Source organism: Dicentrarchus labrax, unplaced genomic scaffold (genome assembly GCF_905237075.1).
Source record: "Dicentrarchus labrax unplaced genomic scaffold, dlabrax2021, whole genome shotgun sequence".
Taxonomy (NCBI): domain Eukaryota; kingdom Metazoa; phylum Chordata; class Actinopteri; family Moronidae; genus Dicentrarchus; species Dicentrarchus labrax.
In genome coordinates, this window is record NW_026136713.1 from 12,577,510 (window position 1) to 12,596,773 (window position 19,264).

Sequence of the window (19,264 nt, forward strand, 5' to 3'; positions counted from 1 at the left end):
AATGAAGTATGCCAGTGATAACTCAGCCCTTTTTACAAGTGGATTCGGCGTGTGCACACTCCATTTCCATAAAAAAAGCATCAGACTTTGTAGCTTAGAAGCCTTTTCTTCTGATTCTTCTGAATTTACATTTCTCTCTCTCTCTCTCTCTCTCTCTCTCTCTCTCTCTCTCTCTCTCTCTTTCTCTCTCTCACACACACACACAACAACACACTAAAGGAAACAAATTCTGCTTTATTTTACATGTATTTCCACAGTTACATATTTTCCAAAAAATTTTCCAAAACTAGTCACAGGCCCAGCCTATAAAAACAAAACACTTATTTTTATATACAGGCAAATTAAAAGAAAAACTCTGTAAAACCACGCGTGTGTTTGTCTCAGTGACAGGATGCATTGTGACTGTTTAGGGTATCTAGGTGAGAGGAATATATTAAACTAGCTAAGCATTTTGTTCTGGAAAAGTGCCACGTTTTTGGAGGGGTGGGTGGCATGACTAATTGGGTTACCACTGTGTTCTGAAAACCCATCAGGAAAGTAACAGGCTTATGTGTTCACTATGGCAGCTTGTTATGAGGGGAGCAAGGAGGAGAGGCCCTACACGCAGTATATAATGAATTCATCACCCCAATCGATGATTTGTCACAAGTCAGAGAGGAAGAGTATTTCTCCCTGATTGCGTTTATGTAAAACCAACCCCCCCCCTCCCGAAAATTAAACATAACTCTATACTGTGATATCTCCTTTCATGAGCCAGTTCAGAATATTTACAATTTTCAGAATAAATAATCCTTCAGGTTGCCAATGAGTCTGTTTCTCATGTGTGTAGAGGCCTCTGATAGTTTTCCGTGATGACATTCAGTATGAATTCATCCCCCATGACATCAGAGGAGATGGGAGACTGGAGATGAATGTCCACAGGGGTCTCCAGGGTAGGGGAGGGTGGGGTAGACAACCTGGAGCGTTTGACTTGCCCTCCGCCCCTGAAGCTCCTCCACTCCTTGATCAGCTCGCTCTTCGTTGAGGGGTCCAGCCGGTCCAGATGCCTGGCTTGTGCGAGCGGGGAGGGGGCGATAGAGTTCCTCAGCACGTGAAATATGTACCTGGGGGAGAGAGTGTGGTGGTGAGAAAGTAGGCCAGTGAAAAATATGCGGCCCTTTGATGTAAATCAGAGCATTCCCTCTAAATATCAGCACTTTCAGACGCATCAGCCACCAGGAGGAAGACAGAGTTGTGTTGCAGTCGTTCCTGAACTTCACAATTAACATTATTTAGTTGAGACTGTCTATGCACCAGAACAACCTCACAATTACAAAGCAGTGAATAATCTGCAGGAGTCAAATACATACTCCAAAACGGTGCATAAATAATATAACCATGAGGTTGAGGGGGTTTAAACAGGAGGACTAGAACAGTGGTTTATGACCTTTTGGGCCTAAAAATAAATGAGCAATGTCTATTTGTAATCCCTCATTAAAGGTTATTTGTGGCCTTGGTGTGGAGCAGTGGAGGAAGAGGTCTTGAGATATTTCACTTAAGTAAAAATAGTAATATCAGTGTATAAATACTAAGTAAAGTAAGAAAAGTTATGCATTCAAAATATCACAAAAGTACAAAAATATAAGCATCAAAACATATTTCAAGTACTAAAATTAACTCATTATGTCCATTTAACAAAAATATATATTATATGATTGGATTATAATAATTGTATTAATGTGTGCATCACTTTAATGTTGCAGCTATTAGAGGTGGAGCTTCTTTTAACTGCTTTATATACGGCTCGATAGCTTGTAAATTTCCCCACGAGGATCAATTAAAGTCTTATTTGGGATGAGAACCGGTTGTTTATAATTTATGAGTTGATTTTATTTTGTATTACTATTCAGAATTTGTAAAATATCACATAAAAGTTCAATATTTCGCAGCAAAAGTAGTAAAATAGAAATATTCAAGGAATGTACCTCAGAATTGTACAAAGGTACAGTGCTTGAGCAAATGTACTAGGTTTAAACAGGTGAGAAGCTATAACCTTGGGATAAACTGTGATGGCCATATACATTCCTCAAGTATATATTTGTTTCTTGTTTTAGTTTCTGTAGACATCAGTGTGAAAAAACTGTTGACATTTTCCACCTCTTTTATTTTTAAAGATAATCCAATTGTGCACGTAGCAGGAGGAGTAGGGAGAAAATGGGAGGGAAGGTCACAATCTGCTGCTTAGATGCTCTTCAAAGATATAAAATAGAACAAGACATGAGTATCTGATGGAAGAAAGTCCCTCCAGTAGAATTAAAGATATCAAAAAGGATTCAAATTAGTTCATAAAGAAGCTACTCTGTAACACTGACAAGGGCACATTAAAGGGACAGGGAGGATAACACTTATGGTACCTGGGCAGCAGAGCCACCACAGTGGTGAGGATGCAGATAAGGTAGAACATGGGGTCGGCCATCTGGCTCTGGAGGATCCAGTACGGGTTGGACGGAGGGTTACAGGTGATACAGAGGCCGCTGTAAGCAAGCGTCACAATAAAGTACAGCACCACACTACCCAGAATGATTACCCAGTGAATCACCGTCTGCAAGACACACACATGAAACAGCAATTAGATACATTCATAAAAAACATAATAATCAAGCACAATTGTCTGCTAATTATTTTATTAGATTCATTTAAAAACACAGTGGATGTAAATAATTGTTTCAAATGCACACTGACTGAAATCATTTGATGATAAAAGTTTTGGCTCCCTGGAAGTATACCGTGATTATATCTACAAATAGACATCCATCATTTCAGCACTCACCCAGGCTTTGATCTCTATTGACAGATGCAACAGGATGGTAAATAAAGAAATTGTGTTCAAAGGAGTTCCAAAGGTAAAAACATCAATGTCTGAATCCTGGTAAGCCTGAGGGAGAAAACATTTTAGGCAGACATTAGTAAACCAGTAAAATAAAAGAAAATGCACCGTGACAGATGCAGCTTTGCACGATGTGTAATCAAAGACGGAGAATTCAAATGTTTCTCTTACCAAGTATGGTATAAAGAAGCACACCAGACTCTGATAGAAAGCATCGAGCATGGAAACCCAGAATGTTGAAAACTTGTACGCCTAAACAAGCAAACACAAGTAAATACACAAAAATCACATAAACGAACCCAAAAAAGACCCAAATGTGTAAAAATGTAGCAGCTAATAGAGTTGCACTGTTGTGTGGGAGCATCACTGACCCCTGCGCCCTGTCCCATCCTGTACAGTTCAGGAACACCCAGCAGCATCTCCGCAGAGACGTCATTGTCCATTATCCCAAACATGATGGGCGGCACAGAGGTGAAGAAGAGGTTGAAGAAAATCATCAGCCAGTAGTCGATCATGGCAGTGCCAGAGAAGCCACAGAAGAACTGATACCAGAACAGCAGGTTCACGTAGGCCTGGGAGACACATTAAACTGCAGATGATTAGATGAGATATTATATATAATATGTTAACTCAGACAGCAGAGTAGATACAAGACTCACCACATTCTTATAGAAGAAGTAAATGATCATGTTGGCCAGTCGAGTGTAGCACCAGTGTCCGTGAACCAGGAGAAGTTTTTTTAGGTGTCTGAAGCGAGATATAGCGAAATCACTCGCCATGACCGCCTGCAGAAGACAAAGAGGTTCGGACAATGAGAAAAGTAGAAGAAGAAAAACAATATTGTCTCAGCTAAAGACTTCAGTTCAGACCTGCATGCCCTCCTGACCGGATATCCCGATGCCGATATCAGCTGCCTGGATCATGTTGACATCATTTGCACCATCACCTGAAGCCACAGAGAGAATATCAGGTCAAAATGTGTTAAAAACCCCCACTGACATCTGGGGTCTTAAAACATTTATTACTTCAAAACGCATTCATTTGGGATTTTAATATTTAACTTTTCATTTGTAACTAATATTCTACATATAATAAACAGTTTTTCAGTTTCTCAAGACCTGAATAAACTCTGATGTTGTCATTATATAACACTATACATCCTCAAATTCCCCTAAAAAAATTCCATTAAATTCCTCTAGGGAAGGGACAAGGTGATCAGCAGGATGTAAAAGTAAAAGTCTGTAATAAAAAAGTAGAAAATGCTTCTCTTCTGGTTGCCAGCTGCTGCAGAGCAAACCAAAGCAAACGAAACAACAAAAATATATTCCAGTACACACCCGGATACTGAGACTGCCACTGTTTAATTACATTAATAACAAAACCAAGAGGAAAGAACTATGCGTTTCACATGCTGCTTTATCAGATTCGCTCTGTGCGTACTTCAGGTGTGACTTTAAATAATCAGGTGCTGATTAGGAGGAAATCTGAACAGGTTCACATTTCAGTACAATGTTTATACTCTGAATCTATTGGAAATCTATCATTGTCATATGTAATGTTGTATTTATATTTAATTTTGAATGGTACATGATATTTCCTGTTGCCTACTGTATTGTATTTAAAAGCAAATTTGTTGGATATCCTGCTAATAAGAACAAATTGCATGGTTTGCTCTGTTTTTATTACATTGTTAAAGTAATAAAACTGTGAAACCTGTAATTTCTAATTGTATAACGTCCAACAATCATGTTTGCAGGACTTCCAATGACTCAGAACAGGATACGATCAAGAACCTTATATAACCATAAAGGAAAGATTTCCAAGATGACAGAAATTACCTTTCTGTTCCCTTACAACACTTTTTTCATTCTCTCACAAAACCATTTCTTTCTCCATACAATGCTTTTTGTCTTCCTTCTCATATTATTTTTTCACAGCAGACATTTTGACTTGTTATAAGAAAAGCACATGTGCCAATTTCATTCACAATGGCTCTGTTCTGTTCAAGTGTCACAGTGACAGCGAGCTAGCATGCACAAGACCAGGACCCTGACACGAAAGCAGCTAAATGGAATTCAGCAATTGTTCATTTCATCATTTACACCTGTGCTTTTCCTACTGTGGAAACATATCTACTATGAAAAAAGCCTGTTGTAACAGTTAAATATCTTCAAACACACAGCAGTGCACAATGTTAATCAATTTATTGATTTTTTTTAGTGATATATAATGCTATATAATGCTAATATAATAATATTGTTACATGGAAACACAAAATATGTTTGTGGATAAAGAAATGACTCACTAAGGCCCCTCAGAGGGCCGTCTATATCCTGAAAGTGAGCAATATCCAATTTTATACTGTTTTTATAGTTATAAAAGTACAGTTTTTACTTTTATAGTATTTACACAACTGCTTTCTATTCATAATGTTCTGCATGTGAGTCAGATTAAAAGTCCTGTGAGGAGCTCAGCAAGTTTCTTACCAACAGCAAGAGTCATGACCTTGAGTTTCTCCCTGACCACCTTCACCACTCTGCTCTTCTGTAAAGGTGTGACTCTACAGCAGAGGACAGAGCGGCAGCGCTTGGCCAGGTCCACAAAGCGGTCCTGAAGGTCTGACGACAGGGCCATGGTCAGAGTGCGCCCGTCGATCACCAGAGAGATGTCTTGGGTTGTATCCACATTACGAGGGTCTTCGCTGTACCTCCTCACCTCTTCCAGTGTGCAGTCCAAGATGGACGTGCACGTGAGCTGGAAAACAGTACCTGCTTATTTTGCTGATCACACTGTTATCATCGTTACAAACAATTTGTTTTAGAAAATGAAAGTCATTTGATAATATAATATGATAATTCCAGCTTCTTAAATGTGAAGATTTCCCCAAAATAAACAACTGAATCTATTGGAAACATGGGATGGGATTTTTTTTTTTTTTTACCACTCTCTGACATTTTAATAATTGATGATTGATTATTCAAATAACCATCAAATTAATAAATAATGTAAACTGTTTGTTGCAGCTCTAGTATAAAGTTTTATTAATAATTTATAATTTAAAAAATAAACATACAAAATGAGACACATATAGGTTGTAACTTGGATGTGACGTCTCTTATAATCCACAAAAACAACAACAAACAAACAAAAAAGTAAAATACATAACATTAAAAAAGCCTTTAAAAGACTATTCCTTTATGCACCAGAGTACAGATTATGATAAGTGTCTATAAAAGGAAAAGAACATTACTCTGCTGTTGAGTCATGTTTGTGATTTCTGACTATAAGCAATTACGAGACTCTGGTCCCATCAGACTCATCACTGTTGTGTTTAAATAACTCCAGCCTCTTAGCCAAAAGGAAAACCAACATGATAAAAAAAAATAACTGGGTCAAATCCTGTTATCATCTGTCTAATGCTGGCTAAATTTCATTAGGTGTGGTGGGGTGATGACTGTGGGAGTGCCTCCCTTAGGTGGTCATCGAGTTACAGTGGTAAAAATAGTTCATTACCAGTGTGCCTCCACTCTAGATCCTGAGCAAAGTGGTATTTCCTCTGAGGGTTGAATATTAGACTTGTAATTAGATATGAAAGCAGTAGATATTGTATTGGGGGTATCTCACTCCATTCATCATCAATGACTAGTCCCGTCTGAGAGGAGCGCGGCAGTCCCTTCGATCCAGAAAGCTCCCTGTGTATCCGTTAGAACCGACAGGTAATTTGAGGCCGGGGATGATTAGATGTGGTCAGGTTGTTATGAAGGGCTCATTCCTGTGCGACCAGATCTTTAATGACCTCAGAGAAGCAGGGCCCACACCTGACAACTCATCTTTCTCAGATGAAAATGTGAAGGTTTGACCTTTACTTAAAATGTAAAAGTGGTTGAAAAGGTTTGGCCATTTAAATTGGAGGAAGACAAGATGAAGGGTAAAACCTACTGAACTTACTGCTTGGAAAACACACGACTTGTCCGGAGTGAAAAACTCAATGCTGTCCTCCGAAACAAGCTGTATGTGATATGTGACATATAAGTTACATCTTGCTTTAATCTGTTTAAAAAGGCCAATGTTCAATTTGGGCTTTTGTGGTGCTTCTGAGCTTTTAATGTGCAAGATCTTTTCTATTTTCACTTTTTGATTCATTCAGTCATACATTTGTAATCATTTAAGAATTTATATTCTTTTTTATAAAACAATAAATCAACAGACCTTTTAATCAATTTGGGAATATAGTAGTATATCGAGAGGATTGTGCTCTCTCCCCCATGTTTACTGTATCTTTTAAGTTCTCTCTAAATCACAGGATCACATAACAGACCTAATTTTATCTCTTTATGCTGAGGATATTTCACTTAAATTAAAAAAATCTTGCCAAATCAAAACCAACTTTGTTGTTTCAACTATTTGGCAGGTCTGGTAAAGGATGTAAGATTAACTAGTTTCATTCAATTCAACTATTCCTAAATGAAATCTAACATTTCAGACTTAAAACACAACAAATACTTAAAAATTACCATTAAATACTCCAGCTACATCTTTACCATACAGATAGTAGAGTGTCATTAATCTTCTCATCCAAACGCTCAAAATGTCATTTTAAAGGTTTGCGTAAGATTTGGAGGCATCTAGCAGTGTAGTTTCTTTCTTTCTATTTTCTATTATATCTTTATAATATTTTTACTTAGTATTCTCTATTGTAATTTTTACACTCTACATTTTATATTTTCCCCTATGGGATATAATATATTCCCTTTCTGCCTGTAGATCCTCCTAAAGTTTACACACTGGACTTTTGAGTGTATCAGCATTTAAATTTCCTGTTTGATTTACTGAAACACATTTTGATTGTTGTTAAGAAATTAGATGTACCATAATTTATCATTTTACATAAGCAGTAAAGAAAAGCAGCTCTGAGTCAAACAGCCAACCTTCAGAGAGGCAGACAGCGGCCTCCTCACCTTGTTTTTGCAGCTCATGTTAATCACCAGGTCTTCGTCTTCCAGTAGCCTGCAGGCATAGCCAATGTTGACAGCTGTCTCCGGCTTGTCACCAGTCAGCACCCACACCTGGATCCCTGCCTCCCGCAGTGCCACGATGGTGTCTGGGACGCTCTCCTGCAGACGGTCCTCAATGCCCGTCGCCCCTGCAGGAGGACATATATTGTAGTTAGGCATGATTCACACACAGAGCTTATCATACAGTTCATTTTTAAAGTGTTTATTAAGAATGATTTGTGTTTGGGTTGGCGTATGTTACCTAATAGGGAGAGGTTTGTCTCTAGCTGCACAGCAGTGTCCATAACAAGCTCCTCTCTGTTGTCTATAGCAGCCAGAGCTCTCCGTCTGTTCACTAACCAGCTCTCATACATCTTGTCACTCACAATCTGTAGCAAACGCAGAAGCTCATCAGAAACAGAGCTCAGAAACAGAGCTCATCTAGTGTAAGAAAATGATGCTGGTAAATATTATTATCTGATTATGAACCTTCTTTGTAAAGCAAAGTGTACGCAGCCCCTCTTTAGCATAGCAGTCGAGGTGATGCTGAGTATCAGCTGCTATATTCTTCTGACTCCCACTGAGGTGTTCTGAAAATAATATGACACATTTTACATTTATATGGTTTATATGTGCAATAAATGTGTAATAATGTACTGCTGTCTGCACATACCTGCGTATGGTGTGCCGAGTAGCTCCATGATGGCGTAGTCTGCACCTTTAGTGTACAGCACAAACTTTTTGGTGATTGGGTGTCGCACCAAAATAGACATTCTCTTCCTGATGGGGTCAAAGGTCAAGGTGTCCAGCACCTCAAACACCAGGTCCTCCCCAGAAGGGAGCCGCACAGTCACGCTGTCATGGGTGCGGGCCAGCAGAGTGAAGCCATATGCCTTGGCTGCGTACACCAGGGCTGCCTCATCTGGACTTTCTGCCTCATAGCTCAGATTATCTGAGGTCGTTGCAGGCATGTTGCACTGGGATGGAGCATACAGCGAACATGTTTGGAGTCCGTTGATGTCTCCAGGCTCCTCCGTCTTTACAGGGGGATTAAAATCGTCCCCCTCTGTAACCGAGTCCTCTGAGATGGTGCGATTTCTCTTCGGCTTGCGCTGCCAGAAGGTGAAAATACGGTGAAGAGAGCCAGGCTTTTTCACCAGGTTGGACAAAGTGTTCAGTGGGTTATTTGTCTGACGGGAGTGTAACGACTCACTCGTCTGAAAAAAATGAAAGAAGGAATTTGTTTTTTTCCATATAGTGTTTTTATGTCGACATTTTGCCCAAACACCCATATGGTGATGACACAAAAAAACCTCTTAAAACCTTGCCATCCATTTCCACTCTGTTTCTTTTTGTGCTTTTGCCTTTAATTACAAACTCAAGGGAAAACCCACATATTTCTCCCATCTGCCAGACCTCAGAACAGCACAGTCAAGAGCAGCGAGTACTAAAATTAATAAAGGCAACCCTGATTGCCCCTGCAAATCTCCCTTCACTATGTGGCTAATTTACTGAGGACTCAGAATCTTTACAACTGGGGCTTTAAAGATGAAAGAAAATTAGTACTGACCACTGATGAAAGAACAGAAACTTAAAGCTAAACAATTTAAGAAAACTTTCAAAATTAATCTAAATCTTTGAGGTTAATAATAAGAATTTAAACTTGTGTGTGTTACCGATTAAATCCTTTCACCTCGGTACTGCAGCCAAATAGCTACACACCAGGTTTATAGATCTATAGAAATAAAATAAAATAGTGAAAAAGGCAATTAATAGATTCTACACAGTGTTTTCCAGATGAAAAGTTTGCCACAACTTTGCATACTGGGAGTTTCAAGAGAACAAATCCTTCATCCATCTTTCCTCCTCTGACTGCGCCCTCCATCTCTACTTCCCATCCACAGTCACAGTAAACGGGGAGCGCTCACCCTCTGTCTCTGAGCTGTTGCCATGGAAACCACCACCGTGTTGCAAATGGCGAGAGCGAGAAAGAAGTCCAGGTAAGGATCTATCTTCTGGCTGCTGCTGCTGCTGCTCTCTGCCCTGCTAATCTGCTGAAGCAGCTTCCTGTCTGGAATCACCTCAGTTTCCTGTTGGAGTAAAAGTTAATCAGTTTTTTTAATTAAAAGCTCATGTTGATGAACGGTTTCTTGCTTACACTCAGCTTTCACTGATTTGACATGACAGGACTGGAAAAGAAAAGTTTTTAGCTTTTAACCTTTTCATCCAGTTTTGTTTGCCCATGTACATGGGAAGATTACAGGAAGGACATAAGGAAGGGAGGAGGTCTTCATTCATACAAATATTCAGCTCGCAGCGTGAGGAAAACCAAAGATAGGCTCTGTGCTGCCTTACTGGAATAAACACCAAGACCTTTTCTGTCTTAGCCTGTATCTCCAGGCCTCTGCTCTTTGCCCTGTGGACAAAAATAGACAGAGACACTATACTGTATATCAAGACGGCGATGACTAATCTATAGTGCACGTTTACAGTTTATGTGACATCAGTGGTCTGAGCCAATTGGTGCCCAGCATGACCATATGTCCCGTCACAGACACAGGCGCAACCTGGAGCCAAAATGGATGTGCTCATCACTGACACCTAGCAGCTTGGCCATCTGCAGCGTGGACTGGGACCACGAGGCCTTTTGACACAAGGATGGTTGAGATTCGGGTAAACAAATGACAATTTGAGGTCTTTTGAGTGTGTATTTATACATGGAACATATTTATTTATTTATTGTATTGTTTTTGAATCCAGTCATAAGTTAAAAGTTCAAATTTCTAGATCTTACAAACTGGATTTCATGCATATATAGATTTTAATTAAAACAAAACAAAAAAAATTCTGAAAACAAATATGATGTAAAGAAGCAAAGAAAACACTTCAGCTTGAAGTTTTTTTTCCCAATAAAATCAGTATTAAATACATTTTCTACTCATACAATAATAACCTGATCTGAATCCAGCCAAATTATTACTATTATTTTTATCATAATAATCATGTCAGCTCTGTATGATGTATCCATGCTCGGACAGGCTCCAGTCTAATAACTATTTTAATAAATGGATGGATAGATAAAGTTTACATTTCCATACTGATAAATGCATTTTTTTGTGGCGTTCACATCATCATAAACTCAATAAGGAAATTATAATTCATTTCCCTTCATTTCCCTATCAGTGAGTGATAAGACACGATGTCTCAGTAGTCTTCCCATCTCATGACACTGGGTTTGACTGCAGTAGGTGAGATCACACTATAAAAATGCACTGTCATGTTTGATTTTGAGCCGCTAATTCATGCTGCTCAGTCATGATTATGACTGCACGGACACTTGTTGATTAAGAAGATTGACTCTAATTTGTGGGCCCCTCCAGGTTGCCTTAAATGAGCTACCTGACTTCCCCTCCTGCATGAGCAACAAGAAAAGAGATGATTCCCCGTTGTAACTTCCTGGGACTCTGCATTGACTGCATAATATCAAGACAGACAAAAACCACAACCCCACCCCACTCTGAATCAAATATCTGCCTTTTCTTCCTGAATGAGTGATCATCTTACCAGTGGACTGCTGAAGGCCACATTGCTCTGGGCAGTTCCTGCAACCTTGCTCTTGCGCCAGCTGCCATGGTGATGTTGCGTGTCCTCGGGGTTGGTGTCCTCAGTGTCCAGGGACCATCTAGTGTTTGGGGGTTGTGGCACATGGTCGAAGATGATGTCCTCCTCTGACTCTGGTTCTTCAAGGACAGCTAGGCGGATGGCTGCAAATGCCCCAAATACATGTTCATATATACAATATTATATATATACAATTACGTTTTGTTTGAATGTGAAGAACTGCAGCGTCAAAGGACTTTAAAAAACTGGATTATACAGCCGCACTCAGGTGGAAGGAAATACTCCCTTAAAACCTTTTAAAGAACCACAATAAATAAACCTTGGGAAGAATTAAGAACAAATTCAACAGGGTAAGTAGATCAGTAATACAGTTAGACAGTATATAAAATCAGATTGAAGCCAGGATGTATCTCAAAATATCTTGATAAGTGTCTCAAATATCCCATTTATCCACTTCTCAATCCATCTTCACTTGTATTCTCTCTGTTCAAATGCCAAAATAGTAAAAGAATCCATGCGGGCATTCACACGTGTGAGATGGAGTCACAAAAGCAGATTATATAATATCTCTAATCATGACACGGTATAACAGGAATTTATTAAGTTTAAGGTAACAGCCCGGAATCAAACCAGTGTGAGTGGTTCTTAAACAATAAAGTATGGATTCATGGATGATGGATTTTTTTCAGCCAATACCAATAAGATAACTGATAATTTATAACCCATAGTTATGCACACTTGAGGTTTTAGAAAGGCTAATGTGTAATGAGCAAAGATGGATGATTTAATATTGTGTTTAAACTCACTGACTTTTTATCTTCCAGAAAATGTTTTGCAAATTACAATCGTGTTGTCGTCCTTTGAAACTGTGAAAAACATCCACACTTTGCTCTTTAGTCTGCACTGTGTGTCTCTACCCAGGTGCAGCACTTTTAAGTCACGAGCGCAACAACAGCGGCTGTCAGTGAAAGCAATGTTGGCCTTGTGTTATCGAATAATATGAATATTAATAATACAGTTTCGGGCATAAAATTATCAGCCCAATAGCATTATTGTGCATCCCAACAGTATAGTAAGTATAATTTGAATAGGGAAAGGCTGTGTTGTTATAAAAATTCTAAATCAGTTTTACACTGAGATGCTAACATCAGCATGTTCACATACTAATGCGACAGCAACATGCTTCCATCTGCCAGTGTGCTACAGTAGTATGCTGATATTGATATGTGCTTTGTGTCGTGTGTTCACAAGTAGAACATTTGACCTGTAGGTTCTTCTACTACTACTTCTACTTCCTGGATTGTGCTACTGGAAAATTTCACTTAATTTGAAGTGATAAACCGTCAGACATAATTCCTTTAATAAAATTACTAATGAAACTTTCATGATTTAAATAAATACCAGGAGTGTGAAACCCAGTGAAAGGTGCTGTAACAGCTTGATAAAGGTTTACCATTCTCTTTGTGTGGGTACTCTGTGCCCATGATGGAGCACCTGCGAAACACCATCTTGTTCTCAGTGAGGGTGCCGGTCTTGTCCGAGAAGATGTATTCAATCTGTCCCAGGTCCTCTGTGATGTTCAGGGCCTTACACTGCACGCGGCTGTCTGTGTCCTCATCGTACAGATCAATGTCATTAGTGATGAAGAAGATCTGACCTATCTTCACCAACTCGATGGATACGTAGAGGGAAATAGGAATCAGGACCTGAGGGGAGAGGAGAGAGAAGATCGAAACATGGAGAAGAGAGACAGGAGAGAGCGAGAAAGAAGTGATCAGAGAAAGGAAAGAAAAAGGAGGTGATGGGACCAGTGATAAGATGAAAAAAAGAAGATAAAGGTGAACAAGAGATGGTGGAAAGAGAAGACAATGGAGGAGAAAGGAGACGAGAGTTGGATGACTTTAAGAAATCAGGAAAAACACACTAAATACTTTTCACACACAGTCAGACTCCTCCACCTGCAGCAGGATGATCATGGTGAAGAACATGTAGAAGCCAGACAGACTGGGGCTGTCCAGGTGACCGTTGCTGTCGGGGACCAGGAAAGGGGGCACAACGGGCAGCGCCTGGAGCCATAAGAAGTGACCTGCATGTGTGAGGACAGGGGGATTAATCACACCGACTGTCACGCAGGGAGGAATGCTATTTTTGGCACCACACCTTCCCCTGTCTCCTCCCTCTTCTCTTGGTATGTGTTTGGGCCTGTGGCCAAGGTGAGTTTTTTTTAATTTACTTATTGGAAATTAAACGTCCCCTCATAAATGTAAAAGCATTAATCATAAACCGGTCAAGTAAGTGATTTTGTGTTTAAGTAATGTAATTCATCACTGACCTAGTGCTCCGATGAGACACATGGTGAAGAGGAGAATGACACAGAAGAAGACGTTGATGTTCAGCTTCCGCTCTAGTTTGCTGCGTTTGTATCTCGGCCCGTTGTTGTTGAGCATGGACTTGGTTTCATGACCTTAAAGGTGGGATCAGAAAGTGTTGATTTAGTTACCAACAGGCACTTCATATGGTCTGTGACCACCAAATCGATTATTATATTTATTTATTATCATATATGTGCGCATTCTGGGTCAGGACAAAAATCAGGGATACCATCGGCCTCAGTTGCTGATGTTTACATTCCCTCAGACACAAATTCAAAAGATCCACGGCATAATTATTTATACTATATATATATATATATATATATATATATATATATATATAACCATTATATATAACTATAGATTGGTTAATTTTATTTTGTTTATTTTCAATGTTTCAATTAATCTAATTATCTTTTTCTATGTGTATAGCATGAAGGACTGCAAACTTTCCTTATACAACCTTGTGTTGTATAAAGATAAATACATTCCCTTGATTTCTTGAAAACACTGCTGTGTCTGATTACAGACTCACAGCATTTAGTGTTCTCCACCATAATTACATATCTGCAGCAGATCATAATGTTGGCAGACAAAATGTACATAAAGTATGAAAAAATACTTTATAACATAGAACTGCGCAATTAATCATATCAAAATAGAGTGCAATGGCCAAATTTAAATCTTATTATCCAAATGATTTTAATAGTTTTTCAGTGAAAATTAAAATTGTGATGCAAAAATGATCCCTACCACTAATCCCGAAACATATTTGAATCGTAATATTTGTCAAAACAATCTCAATAAGATTTTTTTACCCTCTTGTGCAGGCCTATAATATAGTAAATTTGAATTTGAATTTGGATTGATGGCCTCAGTATTTTATAAAACCCTGACTATGGCCCTGGACAACAAAAACTAAAACGCTCAAGGTCAGAGCGAGTGACGCAGCTGAGAAAATGGAGAATATACCTGCATAGACCACAAAGCCAACAGCGTGGTCCGTGTTTCTCACTGTGCAGCCTCGCAGCAGCAGACTCTCAATTCCAGCGCCCACCTTCTCCTTATCAGGTTTCTCTCTGCAGCGGGAGAAAGTGAGAAACCTCCTTTGTACTGTCAGATCTTGTTAGATATTCATTACTGCTTACATATTCCCCATTAGCAGCTCTCCTGCTTTATGGCCATAGCTGGACAGCATGGATAGACCAGCTGTAAGAGCTGTGGTGCCCGGGGAAATCGATTAAAGTCTATTACAGGCCCAATAATGCCTCTGTTGGCATCAGAAAGTGCAGCAAGTGGGTTGGAATTAGTTTTGCTCGGCTGCTCTGAAAGGCTCAAAGAAACTGTTTGGGGAATCCATGTGATCTGTGTATTTGATACTCACGCATAACACTTGAAATGATTCAGATTGTTGTTGGGCTTTTCACACACCACAACGCTGTTGAAGCTTTCGGGTTCAAATACAGGATGCTGGCAGAAAAGAAGAGGCATAACGTCACTATTGTATGAATGGAAAAGTTTTAAATGCAACTTAACCTGTAATTCCAGACGGAAAAATTATTATTACACACAGGAAAGACAACTGTGGTCCATAATTATGTATTTAAGGTAGGTTATCCAACAGGTATGTGTTTCTTCTTTCTGTCATTACTGACTTTGTTACCACAGACATCCAGTAAGTGATGTCACAGTTTGTTCTGTTGATGTGTGTTAAATGTTAAAACGAGGAGGAGAAAGGTGAGGCAGCACAGACGGATGGAAGACTGTGAAGAAAGTAGAAAACACAGGAGAAAGAAATGAAACCTAGAAGTGTTCCTCACCGAGATACAGAGGCCAGACATCGTCCTCCTCAGCTTCAGGTTGGTCTCTCCGTCCAGGTTAGACGTCTCTATGTGACACACACCGCTGGGGTCTGATGTGTGCAGGAGTAGGAGGTCTGCAGGGACGATCTCATTGCAAACCACCCTCACAAAATCTCCCACTCTCACATCCTTCCAACGCCTCTCCACAAACTGTTTTTCTTTCCTGAAATCGAGCATTTCAGATACCAAACAGTCATTACAGATTATTTTATAGAGAGACACAAGTCCCTGGGTGGCTTTTACATTGGTTTTTGTCACTTTTATTAACAGCAATATTGGCATAGTGGGCGTATTTTGTCAATGTTTATGCAATCAAATGAAATATTGACTCACTCCTTATGGCTAAAAAAATCTCGGCAGCTGCTTAAGTTAGGGAATAAACAACACAACCAAATGAAAAATCAATGCTGTTGTTTTTGGAGAGCGGCCCAGATGTGTTTTGTGTGCTTTAGAATAAGGAAACTCTTAGAGGAGACATTTACACACACTGTACGAGCTGAGGCCATACTCAGGTTTCCCAGAGAGCCACATGCTTTATGGTTTAAACCTGCACGTCAAGCTGGCTAACCACCAGTGACGGTGAGTTGCAGGTATGCTGCCCTGCGTGTAGGACCTGATCAGGTAGCTGCTACATAACACCACACCTCACTCCAGACAAAGCCAGAGGGGGGGGTTATGTATTTTTAGTATGTTGTGTTTAGATTACTTAGGCTTTCAGGTAGTTCAAATATTTTCTCCTGACAGGAAACCATTCATGTACACTTGCTGTATGTCAGACTCCATCATTAACCAGTTTCCAGTTATGGGAGGTCCATTTCTCACAGGGGTTTTCTGTGTACATCTCCTCCCAGACAGGTTCGCGTGGTTTTAAAATGTATGTCAATGATGTCAATGTTTAAAAAGAATAGTTGGACATTTTGGGAAAGTACATTTATTTTCTTTCTTGCTGTGAGTGATGTAAGAAGGTTGAGACCACTCTTATGTCTGTATGGTAAAAATGAAACTTAAGCCAGTTGACTGGGACAAAATACACCTAGCAGCACCTCTAAAGCTCACAAATTTGTATATAGTCTTAATTAATATTAATCTATACAAAAACAGTTGTTTTTTATATGTGCTGGATGTTTTCTTACAAAGTCGGTGAACATCCTTTAGAGGTGCTGGTGGATTTTGCTCCCATTTGACAGCTGTTTCCCCTTGTTGTGATATATGACTCTCTGTATTTCCATTTACCTCTCTCATTTCACATGTCTTGCAAAACAACGTCTTTAACTGTCCAATCAGCCATCAAATTATTATTAGTTTATCACACTTCTGATCTTTAAAGTGATACATTGAAAACTGTATTGCTCTGTGTCTTCATGAGAAAGTCTCAGAATATGTAGGATTTTTCTAAACAATTCTTTAGATAACCTGTTTGGTTTGATAATAGGTGAGATATGAGTCACATTCATTCAACATGTAGATTAAATGAACTGTTAGGACAACAGACAGGAATGGCTTGTGAGGTGTGGCGACTGGTTTTAATGCTCTGCAGTTAGCAGACAATACAACTAGACATGTTTAACATCATAATAACATTAGTTGGCATTCAAACAGCATGATTGACTTCTTGCCTTTCATGTTCGGAACGTTTGAGCTCAGGTGGATAGAGATGAGATTGGGAGGGTGACCCTGAAGATAAGGCACGTCATGCTCGAACACACACACACACACACACACACACACACTTCACACATCTGTGAAAACAACATGCCGGTGAAAGGTGATGGGAAATAAAGATGTGCTTCTGTAAAGGTCTGATGAATTTAAGTTTAATCCCTCATCCTCATCTCATCTGACTGCATTCCATGTGTGCCTTTATAGATTTAAGAGCAGCATTTCTCCATGTGTGTCAAAGCTGGTTGCTTCATGCTGTCGGATGGATAAACTTCACCTAGATAGAGAAGAAGAGGAAGTGTGTGGAGGCCTAAAATTTATTCTTGAGCTTCTTCTGGAAACATTTGTATACTTCAAAGCCAATCGATGCTGTTCTAATCTTTACAAGCCCAAAATGGAGCTTTTGCATCCCCACCCAGCGAGCCATGAGAGACCCACGAGAGCTCGCTCGCCATGATTCAGCTGCTGTTTATCTGATTGTGTGAGGCAAAGATGACTAGTGCTACCGCTAACAGGCCCAGAGGGACTGGTGTGTTCTCCAAAGTGTCCAGAATGATGCGTCTGGAGTCTGCACTTAGGCCACCTGGACCCTATCACCACACACACAAATACAAATACAAACACACACACACACACAGACACACACACACACGATGCAGGATTTTTCACCCAGCTGAGGCTTCACAACATCTGAAAGCAAGCAACTGCTGGTTAATGATAAACCCTTCCAGAGCTTGAATCTGTGAGGATTCATCATTGGAGGTGCCTCCAGTCTCACATCATATCAAGAGGAAATCCACATCCCCTCCTCCTTCTTCTCTTCCTCCTCCTCTTCCTCCTCCCACTCACAATCACAGCAGTGAAAGGGTTGAATATGACAGTGTTTATTCTCCTTTGTGAATTATTCATTTTTCATCAGTAATTTAAAAATAGATAACCGCTAACCTTACTGTCTTTGCTGACGCAACAGCCAGATGAGGATTTCATCAAATGTGCACAATGCGATGGTGAGAGATATTGTTGTGAGGCTCTTCAAAAAAGGGATATGCTCCCACACATTTTCTATTTCTAAGTCAGAAATTCTCACGGGTTGCTGAAACACAGAGGAGGTACACACACACACACACACACACACACACACACACACACACACACACTCACACACACATACATAGCACACTATCACACAGATCTACACATCCTCGCAGACATCAACATGCTGGCTGATAAGAATCATAAACACAGATGTGGAGTGTTTCCACATGAACCTCGCACTGCATCTATATTCAGAACATGGCTGTCTTTAGTCATTTACCTGCTGTAGATCAAGCACGGCGTGTTGTTGAGTTTCCTGTCCGACTGGTACCTCCTGAAGTCCTCCCAGGCGTCCTTCAGGGCCGTCAGACACAGGATGACACAGATGGGGATCAGAGCTACCTCAGGCTGGAAGGCGTTCACTACGGGAACAAAGTTCAGAATAGCGAGGCCCACAAAGTAGATGTTGGCCAGACGGTGAAACTGCTCAAAGAGGTTCATGGGAATGAAGAGGAGGAGAGTGTATTTGGTGGTCTTGATAGCGTTGCCAGGGAAGTAGCGGTTAGGTTGCTTTCCCTTCTCCAGGCCCTCGTAAGGCAGATTGGACGCCAGGTTGCGGAGGTCCTTCTCCCGTGCCCTCTGACCTCTCAGAGCCTCCCTCACCAGGGCCAGTGGGCTCCTCCACGTCATGGCTGCTCCTTATGTTTTTCTTTTCCTATTCTCACTAACTTTTCCTTGCCATCTTCTTAATACCTACAGCTCCTGTGTGTTAAAGAGACTCTCCTCAGACCCATGCTCTCCTTGACTAATTCTGTGTGTGTGTGTGTGTGTGTGTGTGTGTGTGTGGCCTAATGC

General features: G+C 40.0%; 1 protein-coding gene across 1 annotated transcript; it reads right to left on the minus strand.

Moving 5' to 3' along the window:
- Nucleotides 1–214: 214 nt before the first annotated feature.
- atp10b (ATPase phospholipid transporting 10B) lies at nucleotides 215–19,264 on the minus strand. Its single transcript, XM_051419250.1, has 21 exons — nucleotides 18,690–19,264; nucleotides 15,674–15,878; nucleotides 15,238–15,323; nucleotides 14,826–14,932; nucleotides 13,814–13,945; nucleotides 13,440–13,567; nucleotides 12,935–13,187; nucleotides 11,425–11,624; nucleotides 9,789–9,950; nucleotides 8,534–9,077; nucleotides 8,350–8,450; nucleotides 8,123–8,249; nucleotides 7,825–8,009; nucleotides 5,353–5,620; nucleotides 3,736–3,812; nucleotides 3,526–3,651; nucleotides 3,238–3,438; nucleotides 3,038–3,118; nucleotides 2,810–2,914; nucleotides 2,394–2,581; nucleotides 215–1,103 (listed from the first exon to the last, which is right to left on the minus strand). Exons 1-21 carry the CDS (start codon nucleotides 19,097–19,099, stop codon nucleotides 818–820), a joined length of 3,972 nt encoding a protein of 1,323 aa, XP_051275210.1. The 5' UTR covers nucleotides 19,100–19,264; the 3' UTR covers nucleotides 215–817.